Source organism: Anarhichas minor, unplaced genomic scaffold (assembly GCF_050575085.1).
Source record: "Anarhichas minor isolate MPS153535 unplaced genomic scaffold, ASM5057508v1 ptg000014l, whole genome shotgun sequence".
Classification (NCBI taxonomy): Eukaryota; Metazoa; Chordata; class Actinopteri; order Perciformes; family Anarhichadidae; genus Anarhichas; species Anarhichas minor.
This window is the reverse complement of record NW_027466460.1, coordinates 11,543,393-11,563,201: the sequence shown is the minus strand read 5'-3', so window position 1 is coordinate 11,563,201 and position 19,809 is coordinate 11,543,393. Positions and strand designations below refer to the sequence as shown.

Genomic DNA, 19,809 nt, shown 5'->3' with positions numbered 1-19,809 from the left:
TGTAATAATGTCAATCGGCAATTATTCTAAATGCACACTAATCTTAAAAGCAACAACAACAGATTTCATTTTGAGGACAGCTGGCACTTTAAGGCATCTTTCTCTACACTATTGGAGGCGAGATTGTCAAGAACACGTATGAATGTGGTGCAGCACCACGGTGGCAAAGCACAGCATTTTCAAATTCCTCCAGAATGGAGGGATATGAGGAATTGAAAGAAGAAAATAACAACAGCGAGGCAGTGCAGACAGACACAGAGTGATAAAAGGATAAGGCCAAATCATAGAAGGAATGTGTACTCGCATAACTTTAGTTTGTCAGATCACGGCCACCAGTCTGGATCTGTTTGTCAGTCTGGTTCTGAACTATTCCGCACTGCTAAGTGCTGCCTTTTCAGCGATTCTAACAGCAGGCTGAACTGAGGAGCAGCAATGTTGTTAAGTAGCAGACGCCTTCTAGCCAAATGGGCAGGTGGATCTTTGAGGCAGTGGCACACAGCAGCCAGAGCCAAGACTGAATCCTGGCAGAGCTATGCACAGTCAAATATCTCTATTCTCTTCGGAGGAGGCTTCACATTTTGATGTTTGCCTGCTAAGACAGTTGACTGAAGCCTGAGTGAACTGGGTCAAAGCTAAACACCAAATTCTTCTTGTACACTCTACTTAATGCTTGGGACTTGCCAGCTGCGCTTTAAGTTAGAACCTAAATAGAAAAAATAGTAGACAGGCACACACACACACACACAAAAAAATCTCAATGTGTGTGATACCCACATGTGAGGGAAATAATAATCAAATCCCGCTCTGCTTTCACTCAGTGTAACTCTAATAATTATTGCCCCTGGCTAAACTGCAGGAAGCACCTTTTTTTCTCCACCCCTCCTTCAAATACCGTTATCCTTGATATCCAAAATGTGAGCAAATTGTGTGGCAGTTAAGCCTCAGGGAAGACATGTCTTAATACCGGTGCTTTCCATTCACTATTTAAGGTTCCTCTCTGAGGGATCCAATTCTCGCTCCGTTTCGTCATGTCAAGCTGTCAGTCCACCCAAAATGAGGGACTGGAAAAAAATGGGGGAAATAGAAAGTGAAGGCGTCGAATGGCTTGTGTTCCACTAAACTAAAGGTGTAATCTGGAACGGCAGGTCCAACGGTTTCCTGGATAAAGTCTCAAGGAGCTTGAAATGACTGTTTAACTGCGTGGTGTGAGTTCTCAGTCTTATCCACACGCGAGCCTCTCGGTGGTCGGCAATGCTTGCTGAAAGGTGAAGAAGCCGCAGATAAATATGTGGCCCCGTGGCTTTGCACCAGGCAAATGGAAAATTACAATCAGCCCTTTTGAGAATTCAGCTTCAGAGAGAGAAATTTCATTAGAGTGTAATGGAGCTTTTCATTTGAGGGGTTGATCATTCATGAAATTCCACTTTAGTTATCCGTCCCTCTCGCCATTTAGTGTAATGACGTCGCATAAAGGAAAGATAATAACCCGTGCATAGTGAGTCAGCATTTAGCCAAGATGCATATGCATGCTGTATACTATGATGCTAAACCCCCTTTTAGAAACGGTAATTTGCAAAAGCTCATGAATTCATGAGGCTTCTGACTTTTTGACAACAAAAAGGGCTGTCGTTTCAAAACAAGTCAACTACTCAAGTAACAAGCAACTCATAAAGCTAACATTAACTAGCTAACTACAGCTGATGAGACCAGCAAAATGGAGGCGGGGCTTAGCCAACGTTATAGTACTGGATTCACTTTACATTACATTTTTTTAAGTTAATGGACTGATTGTGTCTCGAACACAGTCATGGAAACGTGACTGAGAATGAACTCACCAGAATCAATATCGTTGGCCAGCAGTTTTGCCACATATGTGCCCATCTCTGTGTTCTCGAAGACCGTGATGGTGTAGGGATCAGAGGAGAACTGAGGCGGGTTGTCGTTGACGTCTGCCACGGTGATGTGGACGTCAGCCTCGCAGTAGCGCCCTCCTCCGTCCACCGCCCGCACCCTGAACCTGTGCTCGTCCTGCTCCTCTCGGTCGAGGGGCTGCGAAGTCTTCAACTCCCCTGCAGGTAAGACAGAAGGCTTTTGAGCAAAACACACAAGACACACAAGACACTAGAAGGATTTCATATGCTATTTAAAGAACATAAAACACATTCAACATACAGACAGGGGTATCAGAAGACAAACCATGTACAGTATACTCTAAAGCACTGGAACCCTCTTGTCTCCTGTCTACTAACCAAGTAAAAAAACATTGAAACAACCGATGGCTTTCAAGAGTGAGAAGAGGGGAATAAATAAATAATTGACGCACGAAAGCAGGAAGAATAGAGCAAAGAGAGTGGAAGGATGAAGGGAACCATCGGAGTTGGCAGCTAAGAGTAGCTTGGAAGTGTCCTGGGAGGTGAGGCAGCCAACATTACCACAACCTCTCTGGAAAACTCCAGAGCCTCTTGGCGGTCCTCATCTGCAATAATCCTACTTGTCTGCACTGAAAAAAAATAACATCCCCTCTCCATAACAGTAGCACTGCTGCTGGAAGCTGAATATTGACGGTTGCCAAAAGACAGCTGGATGGTATTGTTGACTCGGTTTCAGTCTCTCAGCATATTAAAAGCAGAGTTTTGCCATTACTTAGGGATTCTATGCATCAGCAGACATGTCGGATAGCTGTTTAAATCTACTGGCTTAGTTTGTTTTGTCCTTTCATGCGTTAACTTGGCATTTATTTTAAAACCACGTTGGCGGTGATTAACTGGCATTGTTTTTCTTTCTTTTTTTTCCTGCTCTCATTTTTCATCCCAGCAGCCAGATGGAATCTCTGATTTAGAGGGTCTCCAACAAGAAATTATTTGCAGGCAAGAAGTATAGCGGCCATAAATTGAATTTTAGTGTGCAACTCTGTGTTTTTAGTGCCACTATGGGTCTTTTAAGTTGCCCCGCTGGGAAATGTTCTTGGCTCTTTTAAAAATGAATAAGTAAATAACTGGGCAGAAGAAAATACCCCCTTGCCTCCTCTATTTCTAATAATGATTTCTGTTGTATACAGAAACAAATAAAAAAACAAAACATTGTCACTATTTTCAAATCTTAAGAGTGTAGAATGTAAGACTCGCTGTCGTGCTGAGCTGCCTTTTTCATTTTGTGGCTCCAAGCCGAGGACCAAGAGTGTTTCATGAGAGACTTTAACAGGAGGGTTCCGCATACTGCTTCCCGATATTCAGAATAACTTACAACACAGCTGGAACGCAATCTAACTCAATGACTGTGGACAAAAAAGGCTTCAACAATTAAAGAAACAATGAATGTATTCATCATATGGAATATATTGCTTTTTTTACACTGAACACAAAAAAGTCACACAACCAATACTGTTCTTCGTACACATAAGCATTTGCATCCACTGCTGTTAACACACAGATACACGCACCTGTGTCAGAGTCAATGATGAAGAGTTCAGATCCAACTCCCTGGAGTTCGTAAGAGATTTGGGCGTTTGAGCGGATGTCAGCATCTGTAGCAGAGACCTGCAAGACGAGCCTGCCGGCGGGGGAGTCCTCTGGGACTCTCTCGCTGTACAGGGACTGGGGGGAAGGAAAATGGAAGAGGGAGAGAAATGAAAGTGAATACCAGGAAGAAAAGGGCACAACAAACGCAAACGAAGTGCGGAGAAATTCCGACACAGTCGAGAAAAAAAAATGGACTTTACCTTTTCGCATACAGGGCTGTTGTCATTGGCATCCAGCACCTTGACCTCCACGACGGCTTTGGCAGTAAAGATGCCATCACTGGCTGTAATGTTAAGGAGGTAATTGTCCTTCTCTTCACGGTCCAAGGGCTTCCTGACAGAGACCTTCCATTCATTCTGAATGTGTTCGATGGCAAATTGGCCAAGTGGGTCCCCTCCTGTTTGGTGTTAAAAAGAAATATACCACTTCAGAATGATCAACAACTCAGAGGCAGGAAAGCAGACGGAGTCATTAAAAAGACACAAGGCTAAGGCTCTGGCCTGAATTTTAAAATGCATTCCACAAAATACCTATCAATAATTACTGAAATCATCTTTTAAGAATTCATCACTGCTTCTCAAAGCCAATCCTTACTTCTAAATCAAATCTGTTTGGTACACAAGCAATACCGCAAACCGAAAATGTACATGAACTAATGCTGGACTCGGATTCCTCTTAATATTCCCAGACTTGGCATAGTTATTCACACATGCTAATTAGCACCAGAGGAAGTATTTCCCCCCAGTCTATTTCAAAGCATTATTCAGATAATTATACATTTCTGTATTATAATGACCTTAATATTTGCCTTGAGCTTTGGCAGATTAGGCGATAACTCAAGACTCCTAACAGATAATAGAATTGTATAATGTTTCAAAGATGAGATATTATCATCACATTAAGTGGCATAAACGGATAACCCCACTCTAAGCTCTGTTTATGAAAAACACAAAGGACTATCGAGTAAACTCTCATGGCATACTGCTAATGTGTTTCACAAAATAATAAACACCCACCTGTGATGAAGTAGTTCACATGTTTATTGATGTCCTCAGAATCATCATCCGTGGTGCTGAGGATAGCAATCACCCCGCTGGGCGGAGGGTCATCTTCACTAACTGTGCCTTTGTAGATCTCTGCAGTGAAGCGGGGCGGGTTGTCGTTCACGTCGGCGACCGTTACCTCCACTCTGGTGCCATTAAAGTGTTGGACTTTGTCGCCTTGGTCTGTGGCTAGGACGGCGATCGTGTATTTGTTCGTCTTTTCACGGTCTAGCTCTTTTAAGGTGGTCACCCATCCAGTTTCGCTGTTAACAGCAAACAGCTCGGAGATCTCCCGCGAGTTCTGCTTGGGGTCGAGGCTGTAAACAACATGGCCGTTGGTTCCAGAGTCTTGGTCGGTGGCTTTGACTTGGATCACTTGGGTCCCGCTCGGAAGGTTTTCCACAGTGACGGCCTCATAAGGGTCTGACTCAAACACAGGTTTGTTGTCATTCAGGTCTTTCACTTGGATGTTAACATTTACAGATGCTACTATCTCATAGTTCTCATGTTTGGTTTGGGAAAGCAAAGTGAGCTGGTACCACTTGGTCATCTCATGGTCGAGGCTTTTCTGAAGCTTCAAGGCTCCACTGTCTCTGTCGACAACAAAGACCTCATCTTCATTGCTCTCGGGAGTGTTGCCCTTCGCAAGGCTGTAAACGACGGGTTGCTCACTCTCAGCCTGAATTACATCGATCTCTGTGCCAATGGGAAGGTCTTCAGCAATTGTGTAGCGGTAATGTGTTTCAGCGAATTTTGGAACGGGTGTCTCTGGTGCAACAATCCTGATGTAAACCTGTACAACAGAATGTTTGGGTGGATTCCCGGTATCCTTCGCCCTCACAAAGAATGCATAGAGCTCATTTTCAAGTCCGATGAGACTCTCTTTGGTTGTAACGACTCCAGAGGTTGAGTGGATTTCAAAGTTCTCTTCCACGTTTTCAACATCTGCTTCAATTGAGTACTCAATGTCAGCATTGCTTCCCTCATCCATGTCTGAAGCAGCAATTTTAACCACAGAGGTTCCCCTTGGGACATCTGACGCAATAGTGGCTTTGTAGTCAGCTGCCCTGAATTGTGGGGCATTGTCATTGACGTCTGTGAGAATGACGTTGACTACAGAAAAGCCTACTTTTCCACCGCCGTCCTTAGCTATGAGAGAAATAGGAATAACCTTTTCGATGGTATTTTCACGATCAAGGCTCTCAAGAGTTAAAATCTCTCCGTCTTCATTGACAGAGAACTTGTCTTTTGCAAAGTCATTGACAATTAGGTATGTTATTTGCCCATAAATGCCTTCGTCGTCATCTGTCGCCTTTGCTTCTGCTACCAAGGTCCCAATAGGTGAGTTTTCAACAAGCTCTACCACATAGTCCACCTGAGAGAAGGTGGGGTTGTGGAAGTTGGCACCAGTAACTGTTACCATGACGAGGGCTGAGCTTCTGAATACACCGTCTGATACCGATACATTTAGGTTGTAAAGAGGCTGCATATGTGGCCTACGGTGGTTGGAAATGGCGATGGCGCCTGTGTGTTTGTCGATGGAAAAGTTCTGATCGTCATTGCCGGATATTATGGAGAACTCCAACTTATTGGAGTCTGAGCTATCAGCATCAGATGCCTGGACTTGGGTGATGAAGTGTCCACGTGGGGCCAGTTCACTAATAGTAGTCTTATAAGTGTGCTCTGAAAATATTGGAGCGTTGTCGTTGAGGTCTGTAACGTCTATCGTCACAATGACATCATTGGATAGGGATGGAACGCCTCCGTCCACAACCCGGACTCTCAACTTGTGCTGCTGGATCTCCTCATGATCAAGAACTTGAGCTGTAGAGATCATTCCTGTGTCACGGTCAATGGTGAAAGAATTTGAATTCTTCCCCTTCTCTTCAACCAGCTGAAAGAATACTTCTTGGTTATTACCAGTATCAGAATCTTTGGCATCAACTTGCAAAATGAAGGTACCAATGACAGAGGCCTCTGAAATATTGGCATGGTAGGCCTTTGACAGGAACACAGGGGCGTTGTCATTTACGTCTTCCAGAATGATATCGACAAACACTTCAGAGTGTGCTCCAGTCAGAGAATCTGTGGCTCTTACATTTAACTTATAGGCAGGATGTGTCTCAAAGTCCAGAGGCTGAATCACATGAATTACACCTGTGTTGAAATCAATTGAGAACTGTTTGAAAGGATCTCCCTCTGAGATGGTGTACACAATACGAGGGCCTTCAGAATCATTGGCCTGTACATGGAGAACAGGTGTGTGTAACTGGATGTTTTCAGGGATTTCAATGCTGTAAAAAGGCTTCTCGAACACAGGCATTGCTTTGTTCACAACTGTTATTGGAACTTCTACTTCTGCTGAGAGTGTTACCTCTCCATTATCCTTTGCCATAACAATGATGACAAAGTCTGTGTTGAGCGAATCCTTCTCAAATTTCTTTTTGAGGGAGATTTCACCAGAGGGGGAAATTTGAAAGTGCTCCTGGTGATCTTCTAGGTGATAATGGATTTCTGCATTCGGGCCACTGTCTTTGTCCACTGCTGTGACTTGTCGGATGACCTGGCCTACCTCGGCATCCATCTGGACCAGGGCGTGATAGGGAAGGTTTACAAACATAGGTTTGTTGTCATTTACATCTTCCACTGTCACAGTTACTAGAACATGAGCCCCATCTTCAGATTTGTCCTCTCTGGTGACCTCGACAACTATATCAAATGTGTCCTGTGCCTCTCGATCAAATGGAATCCCAGTGGTTGAGATTACTCCAGATGTGTGGCTGATTTGAAATCTGCTGTCAGGGTTCAAAATTCTGTAAAACATGGGCTCGTTCACCTGGTTCCCAACAGCAGCAATGACTGCGAGTGTTTTCTTCTCGGAAAGGTTTTCTTGGACATTGGCTTTGTAGGATTCCCTGGTGAACTTCAGTTTACTCTCTTTGTTTTCCTTCACATGTAACTTTATTGTAGCAACAGCAGCAAATCTACCATCAGAAACCCTAACCTTTATTTCATATCTGCTCCTGAGCTGTGAGACATTCTGAATAGAAATTATGCCTGTGATTGGATCAATTTTAAATTTATCACCAATATTTCCCTCAGAGATGGAGAAGAGAAGTTTGGAGTTAGGCCCAGAATCTGAGTCTGTGGCGTTGACTTTAATGACTTCCACTCCTTTGTATGTTGGCACAATGACGGTTGTCTCATACAGTTCTTGACTAAAAACTGGTGGACAGTCATTAACGTCAATTACTTCAATGGTCACGTTGGCTGGCGTCTCTGCAAACAGGCGTGGCATTCCTAAATCATGGACCTGGACTGTGAAGCGGAAAACACTCTTCTGTTCATAATCAAAAGCCGTTGTGATTCTGATGGCTCCAGTGCTTGAGTCAATGGCGAAATAGTTATGAGCAAAAGGTTCGACAATTTGGTAGATGAGCATGGCATTCTGGTCGCAATCAGCATCAGAGGCACGAATGACAAAAGGGGTGTTTTCATAAGTAAGAACAACACTGTTGACGGGGGCCGATTCACTGATTACCCCTTTGAATTCTTTCTGGAGAAATATTGGAGCATTGTCATTTTCATCCTTTAGGTGAATCAGAAGAGTTGCATTGCTGGCAAGTCCCGCCATGTTGGTGCCCTGTATGATCAGCTTGTATTGAGAGGCGGCCTCATAATCTAAAGCTTTCTGGGTCACAACCACTCCTGAGTTAGGGTTTATATCAAATGCGTTGTTGATGTTGCCACCTTTTATTTGATAGAAAATAGACGACTGGCTGTCGGCTGTGACCAAGCTCACGAAACTTCCCGGATGGACTGATTCACTGACTTCTGCAGAGAACTCTTTTTCGGTGAATTTGGGGGCTGCATTGTCAGAAATAGTAACCACAATGTGTACAGTGGCTGTAGTTGACAGTGGAGGTATTCCACTATCAGAAGCCTTAATGGTGAGTTCAAACAGGGTCTTGCTGCTGCGATCAAGCTCTTTGGCTACTGTAATTGTCCCAAGAACCGGGTCGATGGCAAATGAGTTTGCAACATTTCCTGCAAGAAAGAGACAACAAAAGTAGAATATATTAATGACCTGTGATATGTGCCTGGTGATGCAAAACATATATGGTATATATACGTTTTCTACGTGTTGTATCAGGAAGGTGTGGTTGATGAGCATTTGTAATTTCAGAAATGGTAAAGTACTTTCCAAGCCAGTCATCCTAATCAGTTTCACACAGAACAAAGCAAGCTACAATTGAATTACAGCAAGTCATCTTAGCTATGTCAAATATGCATATATTCAAATGAAGAGATGAGGGGCAAGTTTTTCTTGCATGTCTCTTACAACAGCATATTGTAGGAGAAAACCATCGTGGGAAACTCTGAGGCGGGACATACCCATTTCTCATGTATTGGGAGATCCTCTAGACAAAGTCTTCAATATTCTCCTACTCTTTGTAAAGTATTCCATTCATGATCAAGATCCAGTGGGCAGCAAGGCTCAAAATGACTCATGCATTTTTTACGAGCTGATTTCATTTGCATTCGATTACAATGGAAGCTTTCTGCTATGAGGAGGAAAAAAAATAACTAGGGAAACTTCGGATCAACAGAGTGGCACAGCAACTTTGTGTGCATTTACCTGATTCAATGCTGTAGACAATCGCTGCGTTATAGCCCTTGTCTTTGTCAAGAGCTGTGACCTGGAGCACAGCCGCGCCTACGGCTGCGGACTCAAACACACGTCCAGAGTAAGGAGTGCCTATGAACCAGGGTGTATTGTCATTGGTGTCGTCCACATTGACAATAACACGCACAAGGTTCCTCTTTACTGGAATGTCCTGGTCTCGAACCTGGAGAAGACCAATTTGGAAGGAGACAGACAGACATAGGAGGGAGGACGAAAGGGAAGAAAAACAGGGAAAGGCATGAGTCTTACAGCCCTCAAGGGATAATTTGTTCCTGAATAGTAACACAGTAAAACAGCAAACTATTCATGTTTTGAAAAGCATAGCGACAAACAAGCTTATCTTAATTTCACGGATGTTTCATTTTCTAATGTAGCAAACAATTAAAAAATAAACTAAATTAAACCGCATGTAGGAACGTCCCACACTTTATCAAGCTATTGTCAAAGTGTCAGCGTTCGTTGGTTCATACCATGACGGTGAGGATGTGACGATGCATAGTCTCGTGATCCAGTCGCTCGGCGGTGTACAGAGTGCCTGTTCCCGGGTCCAGTCGAAACTTCCTCAGGCTGAAGGGATCGGTGCTGCTCAGCAGCGTAAAGGTCAGCTTGTTCTTCTCGTCTCTGTCCGTGGCGCTGATCTGCAGGACCTCAGCCCCTGTTGGTTTGTCCTCAGGGACGTTCACCTTGTACACCTGCTGAGAGAACTGTGGCCGGTGGTTGTTGGTGTCAATGACACGGATGAGCACCTATAGGAGAAGAATAAATGGCAGAGAATATGTATTTAAAACCAGACTTTCATCATCTCCCAAATAATGCATCTAAAAAATAATTCTGAGGTTATTCTCTTAGCCTTTTCTACTTTTGTCATTGTGTACTTAGGACTGTCATGTTTCTGAGAATAACTGGATGGTTGAATCAGTCGAAAGAAATCCAGTGTTGCACGTTACTGTTGTGTATGCAGGCGTCTATTTGATAGAAAGAAGTGGTCCCCATACTCCAAAAGCCCAATAATAACCAGAATAAAGGTTTCAGTGTAAATGGACTTCATAGTTTTAAACAGAATAATGATCAACAAACAATATGTGTCCAGCTCTTTATATTTACTCTCAGTCTCACCTCCCTCCATCTACACACACACACACACACACACACTCATTCTCCCAGGCTCTTCAGTAATAAGCAGCGTTGTGTAGATATAGAACAGATCGATGCATATGATGGCAAAAGCAATATTTTAACTGAATGGCCACTTGATGCTGCTAACAGTGAAAACAGGAAATCAATGGTGAAAGAACACAATGCATCTAAATGAACTGCGAGCTACATACAGGAGCAGGTGATTCAACTTAGAGTAAATGGCTGAAAAAAACATTTGGCGGTGAGCTGTCAACTGTGGAAAGTTAGAAGCCCCATCCAGGGACATTAACAATATATAACGTATCTAAAAAGTCATATAAGTTTTAGGAGGCTTTAACATTTTTTTTTGTGTAACTGTTTTGCAGATTCAATATTCTGCTGATGTTATCACAAAAACTGCTCACTCATGAAACAGATCTCTAAAGGTGTGCTTCTCGCTTTGGACGCGCATAAAAGTGCAGCCGCTGTGCTTTCTGCACACACACACACACACACACACACACAACAAAGAATCTAACATCCCCAAACTGTAAAATTCCAGCGGGAGCGTGTTTTATCAACACCAGCCACTCGTCTACTGGACTTCCGACAGAGGATTATAGAGAGCTGCTGGAATGCCATCTCTGCTTCCCAGGCCAGCGAGGGGCTTCTACCGTTGCCAAACATGGGGAACAAAGGGATCATCCCAGATTAGACACCTGCATACCAAACACCAGGGGGTGATGTCCCGTAAGGAATCCGGCAGAGCCGAGCTGTTTGGTGCAGGAACACTGAAGCTCTGACCCGAGTTGACGGCTTGCCAGCTGACCGGGATTTGTCAGATCTCTGGTCAACGCGACTGCCCACTTTTGTTTTTCCGTCATAATACCGTTTGTGGAGCGCTGTGAGCCTATATCAGAGACAAATATAGACTCAATCTGACAGCACCGATAACACTAACAATCTGCTGTGTGCTGCGATGTTGGCAACGCTGCCGAACCTCACAGATGTCATCTTGCAGGGGGGGGAGCGTTGGGCTGCATGCTGTCTGTCAGTGCTGTAAACTGGCTGTTTGCCACCAGTCATGTGTTACGAGCGACCCATGTCACGCTGCTCTTCAGGACGCGTAATGTCAAATAAACACAGTTTCCGAATGAGGAATTAACCCTGGAAAAAAAAGCATATGCAATTGGGCCTCTAGTGTATGTTGCGCCCTCAGCTATCGCGTTCCAAGCATGTCTTCTCCTCATGTCGAGCCAGACATCATATACTGTAGCACCAGATCCGCCGTGTCTCACAACCCACAGATGCACATGCATGCAGCCGCCCCCACACGGGCTCATAAAAATGCGCACGTCCACACGTGAATCGGCACAAAGAGGCCGTCCAATGTGTCTCAATCTGGCCGGCGTCAGATAGCACGTCTTGTGAATAGTGAGGAAGGTGTCAAGAGCTGATAGTGCTGTCAAGAAGCAGAAAAGGGAATGGGACCTGGTCAGTGGTGTCCACGTCTAGCCACAATGTACTATTTCAGATGGTTTAGCGAGCACACAAAAAGGCTATTCAGCCTCCGTATGCACACAGAAACTTGCCTTTCCTTTTTTTCGCGAGGAGGCTCGACAACACTTCAGAGGAACTTTGCCCCCCCCCCCCCCCCCCCCTAAAAAAAACATCACAAAGCAGCATGATACAGCCTGACTGCAGCAGAAATGCTGCTGGAGAAGAAAACTCTGTAAGTCTTTGTATGTGGCTTCCTCTGGGAATGATGGAGAGGAACAAGATTGAGACGCAGACGCAAGACGTGACAGATGGAGATGCTACAGAAGAAGAAAAAAAAAGTGCTGCGAGGGTGAGATGAGAGTATGAAAGAGAAGTGACGGTGAAGAAACAAAGACAGCTGAGGGAAACGGTCAAATTTAGAAAACACAGGTTGTGGGCGGGAATGAAAGAAATTTACACGCGCAAAAAAAAATTAAAATACAGTAGTCAGCTTTGATATTTACTGAAGACAAGGCAACATACGAGTAAGAGTTAACAAGGTGAACCCTCCAGGGAGACGTAAAGAGAGTCTTTGTAATGCGGACTGAGATAACATGAGAAACAGGAGACCAGGAACAGATTGTGAGCAGAACAGCTTGAGGTACTTCTGCATGGCTAAGGGAGGATGTCGGATAGCTGGAGGTGGGGGAGGGGAGGCCGGGCTCCATGCCGAGCCTGCCTCCTGGCTATGAGGTGCCCGAGCTAGAATGCGGCTGCATCAGCTGATCCCTCAGAGACGCCTACATAGCGCTACAATGGTCAAATGGAAAGCAGATAACAGAAAGGCCGACTGTTTCTCGTAGACCTCCCACAGACCGCGAGCGTCATGATGATATCACCACTGGAGTCCGAGGCACGGCGGATTTAACGTTATTTCTTAATCTTCAGCTCTTTTAAAAAAGAAACAATAAATGAGATATTCAAAAACAAAAGCCTGCTTAAGAGATCACAAAGAAAACAGAGGCCTCTAAATAACGAAACACCTTTTGTGTTTTCTGTATCCAGAAAAGGACACATGGGGGCTCTCATTGCGCTCATTGTCCTCCTGTGCCCTGCTGGAGGAGAGGAAGACCCCCTGCCAGGTGGCAGGTTCTGGGCAAAGGCAGGGCACTGGCACCGAGCACTCCGACGTGTTCCCAAAACAGGATTAACACAGCCCACTACCAACACCGGGTCCAGTGCGCTTGTTTGCCTTTCATTCTACCCAAACAAGAGTAATCATCGACCCTGCGTGCATTGGCCAATAAATGTGGAGCAAAAAACTGGAGAGGGAGAAAATCAGAAAGAAAGACAAGGAGGCATACGAGGAGAGAGAGAGGGGGTACAAAAAAGCTGCAAAAAAAAAAAAAACATTCCAAGGAGAGAGAAAATAGGCCAGCCCGTCTGGCTGCACAGCTTCCACATGACTTTGATTTGAGGAATAGATAAGTCTAACTTTGAGCCTTCACGAGGTGCACCGCATGTGTGTGATCGGGTAGATCTAATTTGCAGTGAAACTCTTGTGCGACTTGTTTTAAAAGACAACTTGCTGTCGACAAATTCATGTTCAACTCGTTTTTCTTATGATCTTCTCGGATTCATTTGATGTTGCGAGCACTGGTGACAAAATAAATCTATTTTTCATGTGATAAAAGATATAGATGTTATATTAGAAGATATTTTCGAGCGTGCAAGTGGTTAATCCCAATTCTATACAATCAAGTGGATTAACTAAGGGGTTCATATTACATGACTGCAACCTATCTCGAAAAGTAAATTAAAACATTTCAGTGTGGTCTGACAAACAGGCCCTGTTGGTTTCACACTTGATACGATAAACACGAACGTCCCAGCGAGAGGTGCATTTTTTTAGTTTCTGTTAAACCCCCGCAGGCAGAGCAAATACTGTCGATGCCGAACAATGTTATCGGATAAACAAGTTAGTAGCCAAAACACTCAGGAGGCTTTCCTGAAACATGAAGCACTCGGTACACTGAATCCCTCAGGACGTTCAAGGCTCTCCCACAAATATGTGCAAGTCAACCGGCTGCCACTGAATGTGATCTATCAAATATGAAGGAGAGATACTGCTAGGACACAGGCTTCTTTCTCACCTCATTTTCACAACAACAAAAGGCATAAAGGCCGACACAAGTTTTGCGGTCTCTGATAATACCGCATGCCTTTTTCAGACTATTTTGGCTCTTAGCATTTTCCCAGGCAACTGGCCTCAATCACATCACAAGTGTGGTTTATGGAGCATACAAATTCAGTAAATCCGTTCCCTCTAAGGAAAACAGCTGACCTACAGTGGGCAGCCGGGTGTGCGGGGACTGAGGCTACGTTCACACTGCAGCGCGGCTCTCTGTGCGGCAGTGCCACGGGTGGACGGATCGCGCCGTGAACGGTTTCACTCAAACAGATTTCATCCCAAATTTCTAGATGTCAAGGGCTTCCGTTTTAGCTACATCTCTCCACAAGATCTAGAGTGACGTAAGAGTTGTAATGATTCCAAAACGACTGTTCAGAATGAGGACGCATTGCAGAAAAAAAATAAATAAAAAAATCTGACCTGTATCTGACTCAGGACCACAAATGAAAGCGGCCCATATCAGAATTGAAAAGATCAGACTCCATGTGATTTGTGCTGTTCACATTCGGGCCACTGCAGTGTGAACGTAGGATTACACACTAGCACTCATACAGGAGAGCCTATCACACACAGCTCTGCTAATACATTCAAAAATATGCACGTTTAAAATGTGCAGAGAGTGCAAAACAGTGCATGATCAGCCTCCTCTGATATACCGTACCAGGGATTATTCTTTGACCCATTTCTTGCCTGAAACTGGCTGTTCAATGGCGCTGTGATGGCTTGTGGAGATGAAAACTGTTGATTATCAATCAGTGCTTACAGTAAAATGTGTGTTAAGTGTGATATGATAGTTTTGGGGACGGATTATTATCTTCAGGATATTGATTACGAGTATGACCAAAATGATAACCAAGATTATTTTTTGATCAATATTGAGATCACAGTTATTCATCAAAGATTATGTATTTATTTAAGGGACCAAATATTCTTATTCAAAGTACAGTGTAAATTAGATACCATTTAATTGCTGTTTATGAATATCGGCTGATATGTCGATATGGAATATTTTTTAACTCCCTAGATATCAGAATAGGCCCCAAAGAATCCTGTATTGGTCGGGCTCTGAGAATTATACCTTTTGAATAGGTTATCCTTTCAATGTGATTAATTGGACTTAGAATGTGTGCCAGTGTTGGTAAGAGGCTTTTCAATAAGTGTCTCTTAAGAAAGTGCTTTCGCGAGCAGAGAAACCTCTGGCTGAGAAAACTGTTTTTAAGGTTCTGAACTAAACTAAAGGATGTGCTGCCTCCTCGGATGAGCTGCAAAATGCCAGTAAAGGCGGCGCTTCATCCGAGGCTCAGTGGAGCACAGCAGCCAGATGATGAAAGGCTTTATTCATACGGAGTGACAACAAATGGATTCTTTTCCAGCTACAGTTCCCTGAAGCCCCCCCCCCCCCCTTTGAGGACAAAGGACAAAACATTTTGAATGCACCATCCCATATGACCCAAACTACCACGTAAAAACCTTCAAAATCTCATGGACAAGGCATGACCATCTGAACAAAAACTAAAGACAACGTGCATGCTTAAAAGCTTTTATGGTGGCGTTTCAGCTCCGGTATCAGCTAGGGAGCAAGATATATGCAAGAAGGATTAAATTAGCATATTAATGTATGAAAATGCAAGTATGCAACTGCTTTGAAAGTTGTTTTTTTTGGAAGCAACTTTTAGTTTCATCTTTCATCAAATTCGTTCACACCGGGTCTTATGGTTCAGTAGGCCTACCTAATGCTTTTCTTCTTCTGCATGAACGCATCTTTCCAGTTGATATTGCAATTCCCCACTGTAGCACGAGCATACTTGTGTGTGTGTGTATGAGTGTGTGTGTGTGTGTGTGTATGAGTGTAATCTGGTTAGTTATTTAGAGCCCGTTCAGAGAAGACCAAGGCGATCTGTTCCTCTCCGAGAAGACAAAGGGAAGGTTTACAGGGTCAGAGAGAGAGAGAGAGAGAGAGAGAGAGAGAGAGAGAGAGAGAGAGAGAGAGAGAGAGAGAGAGAGAGAGAGAGAGAGAGAGAGAGAGAGAGAGAGAGAAGAGGGCGGAGTGGAAGGGGCTCAAGAATGTATATAAAAAATGAAGAAAAAACACTCTGGCTAGACGGCACCATCATCGCAGCAGCTCTGCGTCATGAATGAGACAATGGAAGATTCCAGGAGCTCAACTCAGATGGTAAAGAACAGCGGAATAGGAGCACAATCTACCCAAATCATGGTGTTGAAAACTAGCTCAAGAAAAGTATTTTAAGTATTTTTGGAATGTTTTTCTTTTCTTTCTTTCTCCCTATCTAGTGAGCTGATAATGACATTAGTAAATCTAGTGAACAGGCAGCACCAAACAATAAAAGAAGATTTCTTAAAACTGTTTAAGATCCCATATTTCTTTTGTGTTTTCTGTCCATTTTTTTCCCCCCCGGGCTCCATTACACAGTTAGAAGTCAGGTCATGTCGGGACGTAACGAAACTCAAATCTATAAACTGTCAGCTGAGAGCAATGATAGCGTCGCAACATAAACATTTCACGACGAGCGGGACGGTTCGGCCGATGCTTTTCGACCGGCCTCTTTCCTCCTCCTCCCATTTCTCACATGAGAACAACAGAACCATGACAACTGCCTCATCAGCTTCCAACCGTTTCATTAGTGTTTCAATTACCTGGGTGCTGACAGTTCGTGTCCCATCTGTGGCTTCCACCGTCAGGTTGTAATTTGATTTCTGCTCGGCATCCAGGGACTGTGCAACAATCAAGGTTCCACTGGCCTTGCCCACGTCAAAGCGGCTGTCATAATTACCACCTGTGGAATCATTTTTTTTGGTACAAACAACAGTGAAGGACAAAAGATTAGTGACAGCTCGTCTCTTGGTTGTGTGCATGTAGCAAGGTTACACAAACACGGAACGGGAGGTGCTGGGATGGGCATATAAACATCAATTTTCTGAGAATGAATAGATACACTGATATCATTACCTATTGTTTATCTAAAAGTCATTCACATGATAGCTATTTCATGCAATTTGCCTTAACACCAACAGGATGGATACATAAGCGTGATGAATGTTTAAAAAGCACAGCACATCCTTTTATATGCTGAATACAATGATGCTCAAACACACAACAGTAGGTGTAGAATCACACATGGTGAGGAGAGGAGGTTTTCTATCTTAATCAGGTCACAGGTTTATGGGGGGGGAGATGTGGCACAACATCAATCCAGCTGCACAACACAAGTCAACCACAGTTGTATGATGGTCTCCTAAAAACAGCACAGCCTATAAGGAGATCCCAGCAGCTACCTTCTGCTGTACAGTTGTGGTCACAAGCCATCTGAAGGATGTAAAACATCTCAGTATCCTCTATGCCGTCTTGCAAAAATCCAACCACACAGAACATTCCAGAGAAAAGAGGGAAGCGGAAAGTCGAGCGCGGAAAGAGAGAAGAGAAGAAAAGAGAGACGTGTCAGTCAGACATTGATTAGAGGGAGGACAGGTTGGGAGGAGGGGAAGAAGAGGCAAGCATTTTTCAAAGCTGTCAATTTAAGTCTTCTCATGCATACAGTGCCTATCAGAAGTTTAAAAAACATTTAACATAAGACAAGTTAAGTTTTAGCTCTTAAAAACAGAGTTGCTTCCTGAAACTGTAAGGAAATACACAGCATCTCCGTTGGCTCACCCACAGAAGATAGTAAAAGTCCCAATATTTTGCTTGTGAGTTTTTAATTTATGATACAATTCTGGTATCTAACCTGCTCTTCAAAGGCAACACTCAGTAATATGGAAACAGTGAAATTGAGAAAATTGATTTAAAGTTTTGAAGATGGCTATCAAACTGCTCAACAACTAGAACCGATCCTCCCTTAATTTCATGCCTGTTTAGGTTTATAAAGATCTGACATACAGTAACTGCCATAAAACCAACATAAGCACAAAAAATGTGAGTACGCCACTCTGTAAATGGTCAGTTTATCATTAATATCTCTTTTCAAATAGTGATTTAAACGCAGTTTAACCGCAATAAATCCACCAGAATCAAAAGCTGATGCTAAGCTAATTCAGCAGGAGTTTAGCTTTCTGCTGCATCATGACTGGATTCATCTACAGCCTTCTTAAGTTATGTGGAATAAAAAACTGAACTACCACGATGTTGGTTCATCAAAATGGATATTTTCAATAACAGAATACAGCCAGGGAAAAAGAAATCACACAAGTAAATTTAGTTTTAGCTTTAGCTTAGGCTAGCCGAGGCTATCGCCCCTGCTAGCTTACGCTTTATAATGCTCTCCTGCTTTTAGCTAGCTGTCAAGTTGCCTGGCGCTCTGTGACATTTTTATTTGCTTTTTTTTCACAAAAGTATACATTTCTATGGCATAATCTCAAATATTAATACAAATGCCAAAAACGTTATTTTGACCAAATATGTAGTGACTGCATTTTGACCCCCAACATGGCGAAGGAAGTCAGATTTCCACCATTATCATTATGACTCAAACTCTTCATAAACTTAATACATTTTCCATATTATTCCGAGACATATCACACAACAAACATTATGTTGATCCTAAAAAAGAGGATACGATATATATTTCTATGACATGGAGCATTTCCACAGTATGCATGCACACACACACACACACACAATGAAAGAGATGCATTTGACTGAGCAATACCTGTGATTTCGAACCACACGGTGACATCAGAGGATTCTGTGGCGATGACCCCCACCATGTGCGCCACTGGGTCGCTTTCCATCACAGAAAAGGTGAAGGGGGACTCCTCGAAAAGCAGGGGAGCTGCATCGGCCGGCAGTTCGGGTTTGGGAATCCACTCGATATGCAGACGACAAGTGGATGATTTCTGAGGACGTCCATTGTCCACGGCTTTAATCTTGGGAGCGAAGCAGAGAGTGAAAGGTGTTACACAGTGTTATGCAACATTAGGTTGCAAATGAGTTTCTGTACGACTCTCTAGTGGATCCTCCACCTGAAACTCTACAGAAGTAGATATACAGAAAAGTGTGTTATTGTAGATTGTAAGCTTGTGTTAAGGCTTGCAGATAAAATATGTGAATAAACCATATTACATTAAGTAGAACCGCCTTATTTATGGCACAAATCCACAGAACGGGTTCCGTTTCAATCGTTAGAGCTTTTCTGTACTCTGAGCTGTCCAAGCGGCAGGAAAACGGTGCCTTTTGAATAACAATACACCTTTTTGTGTGGCTTTCTTTTGTGATTCGGCCTTTTGTGTGGACTTCAATTACTGCAAACTCTGGTGGCCAGTGTCGTCTTGCAGTAGCAGACACAACTTTGGATGTGTGGGGACATAAAAATCTGGGTGAAAATCAGTTTAAATCAAAAAAGATGAGCCTCAAGTATCACCTCGGTAGTTCTCACAGCCAACTGTGATGACTGAACTGGAGGTAAATTCTTGCTTTTTGTCTCCCAGGTGGAAGATTGACAGATCCATTTAAAAAAAAAAAAATAGGTTTTTCACACAACATTAATGACTGACAAATGTGTCTCTTGATGACGAAGGCACTACAGTAATAAGACCATAGGAATACAGGGAAAAACGGTACATCCTTGTAACAATGGCATCCTAATTAGATAGTGTGGACTGGTGTTTTGGAGCATGCTTCCTAAACTTTAAAGTAGATGCTTTTTTTGCTACTAATTGCCTCCTACACTTGTGGACCAACATGATGTGAGTGGACCAATTATCTTTTAATCTCCTTTACAGAGACCTTTGTACTGCATTTTTAAACACAAAAACTCTATA

At 43.4% G+C, this 19,809-nt stretch overlaps 1 protein-coding gene across 1 annotated transcript in view; it reads right to left on the bottom strand.

Annotated features, from left to right (window-relative positions):
• Positions 1-19,809, bottom strand: part of fat1a (FAT atypical cadherin 1a) — a 68,843-nt gene that overhangs the window by 16,183 nt on the left and 32,851 nt on the right. The window contains 9 exon segments of the mRNA XM_076091487.1: positions 1,836-2,069; positions 3,440-3,593; positions 3,719-3,915; positions 4,535-8,608; positions 9,201-9,411; positions 9,719-9,994; positions 16,690-16,829; positions 17,329-17,397; positions 18,699-18,915. Coding sequence (XP_075947602.1) covers positions 1,836-2,069; positions 3,440-3,593; positions 3,719-3,915; positions 4,535-8,608; positions 9,201-9,411; positions 9,719-9,994; positions 16,690-16,829; positions 17,329-17,397; positions 18,699-18,915 — 5,572 coding nt within the window.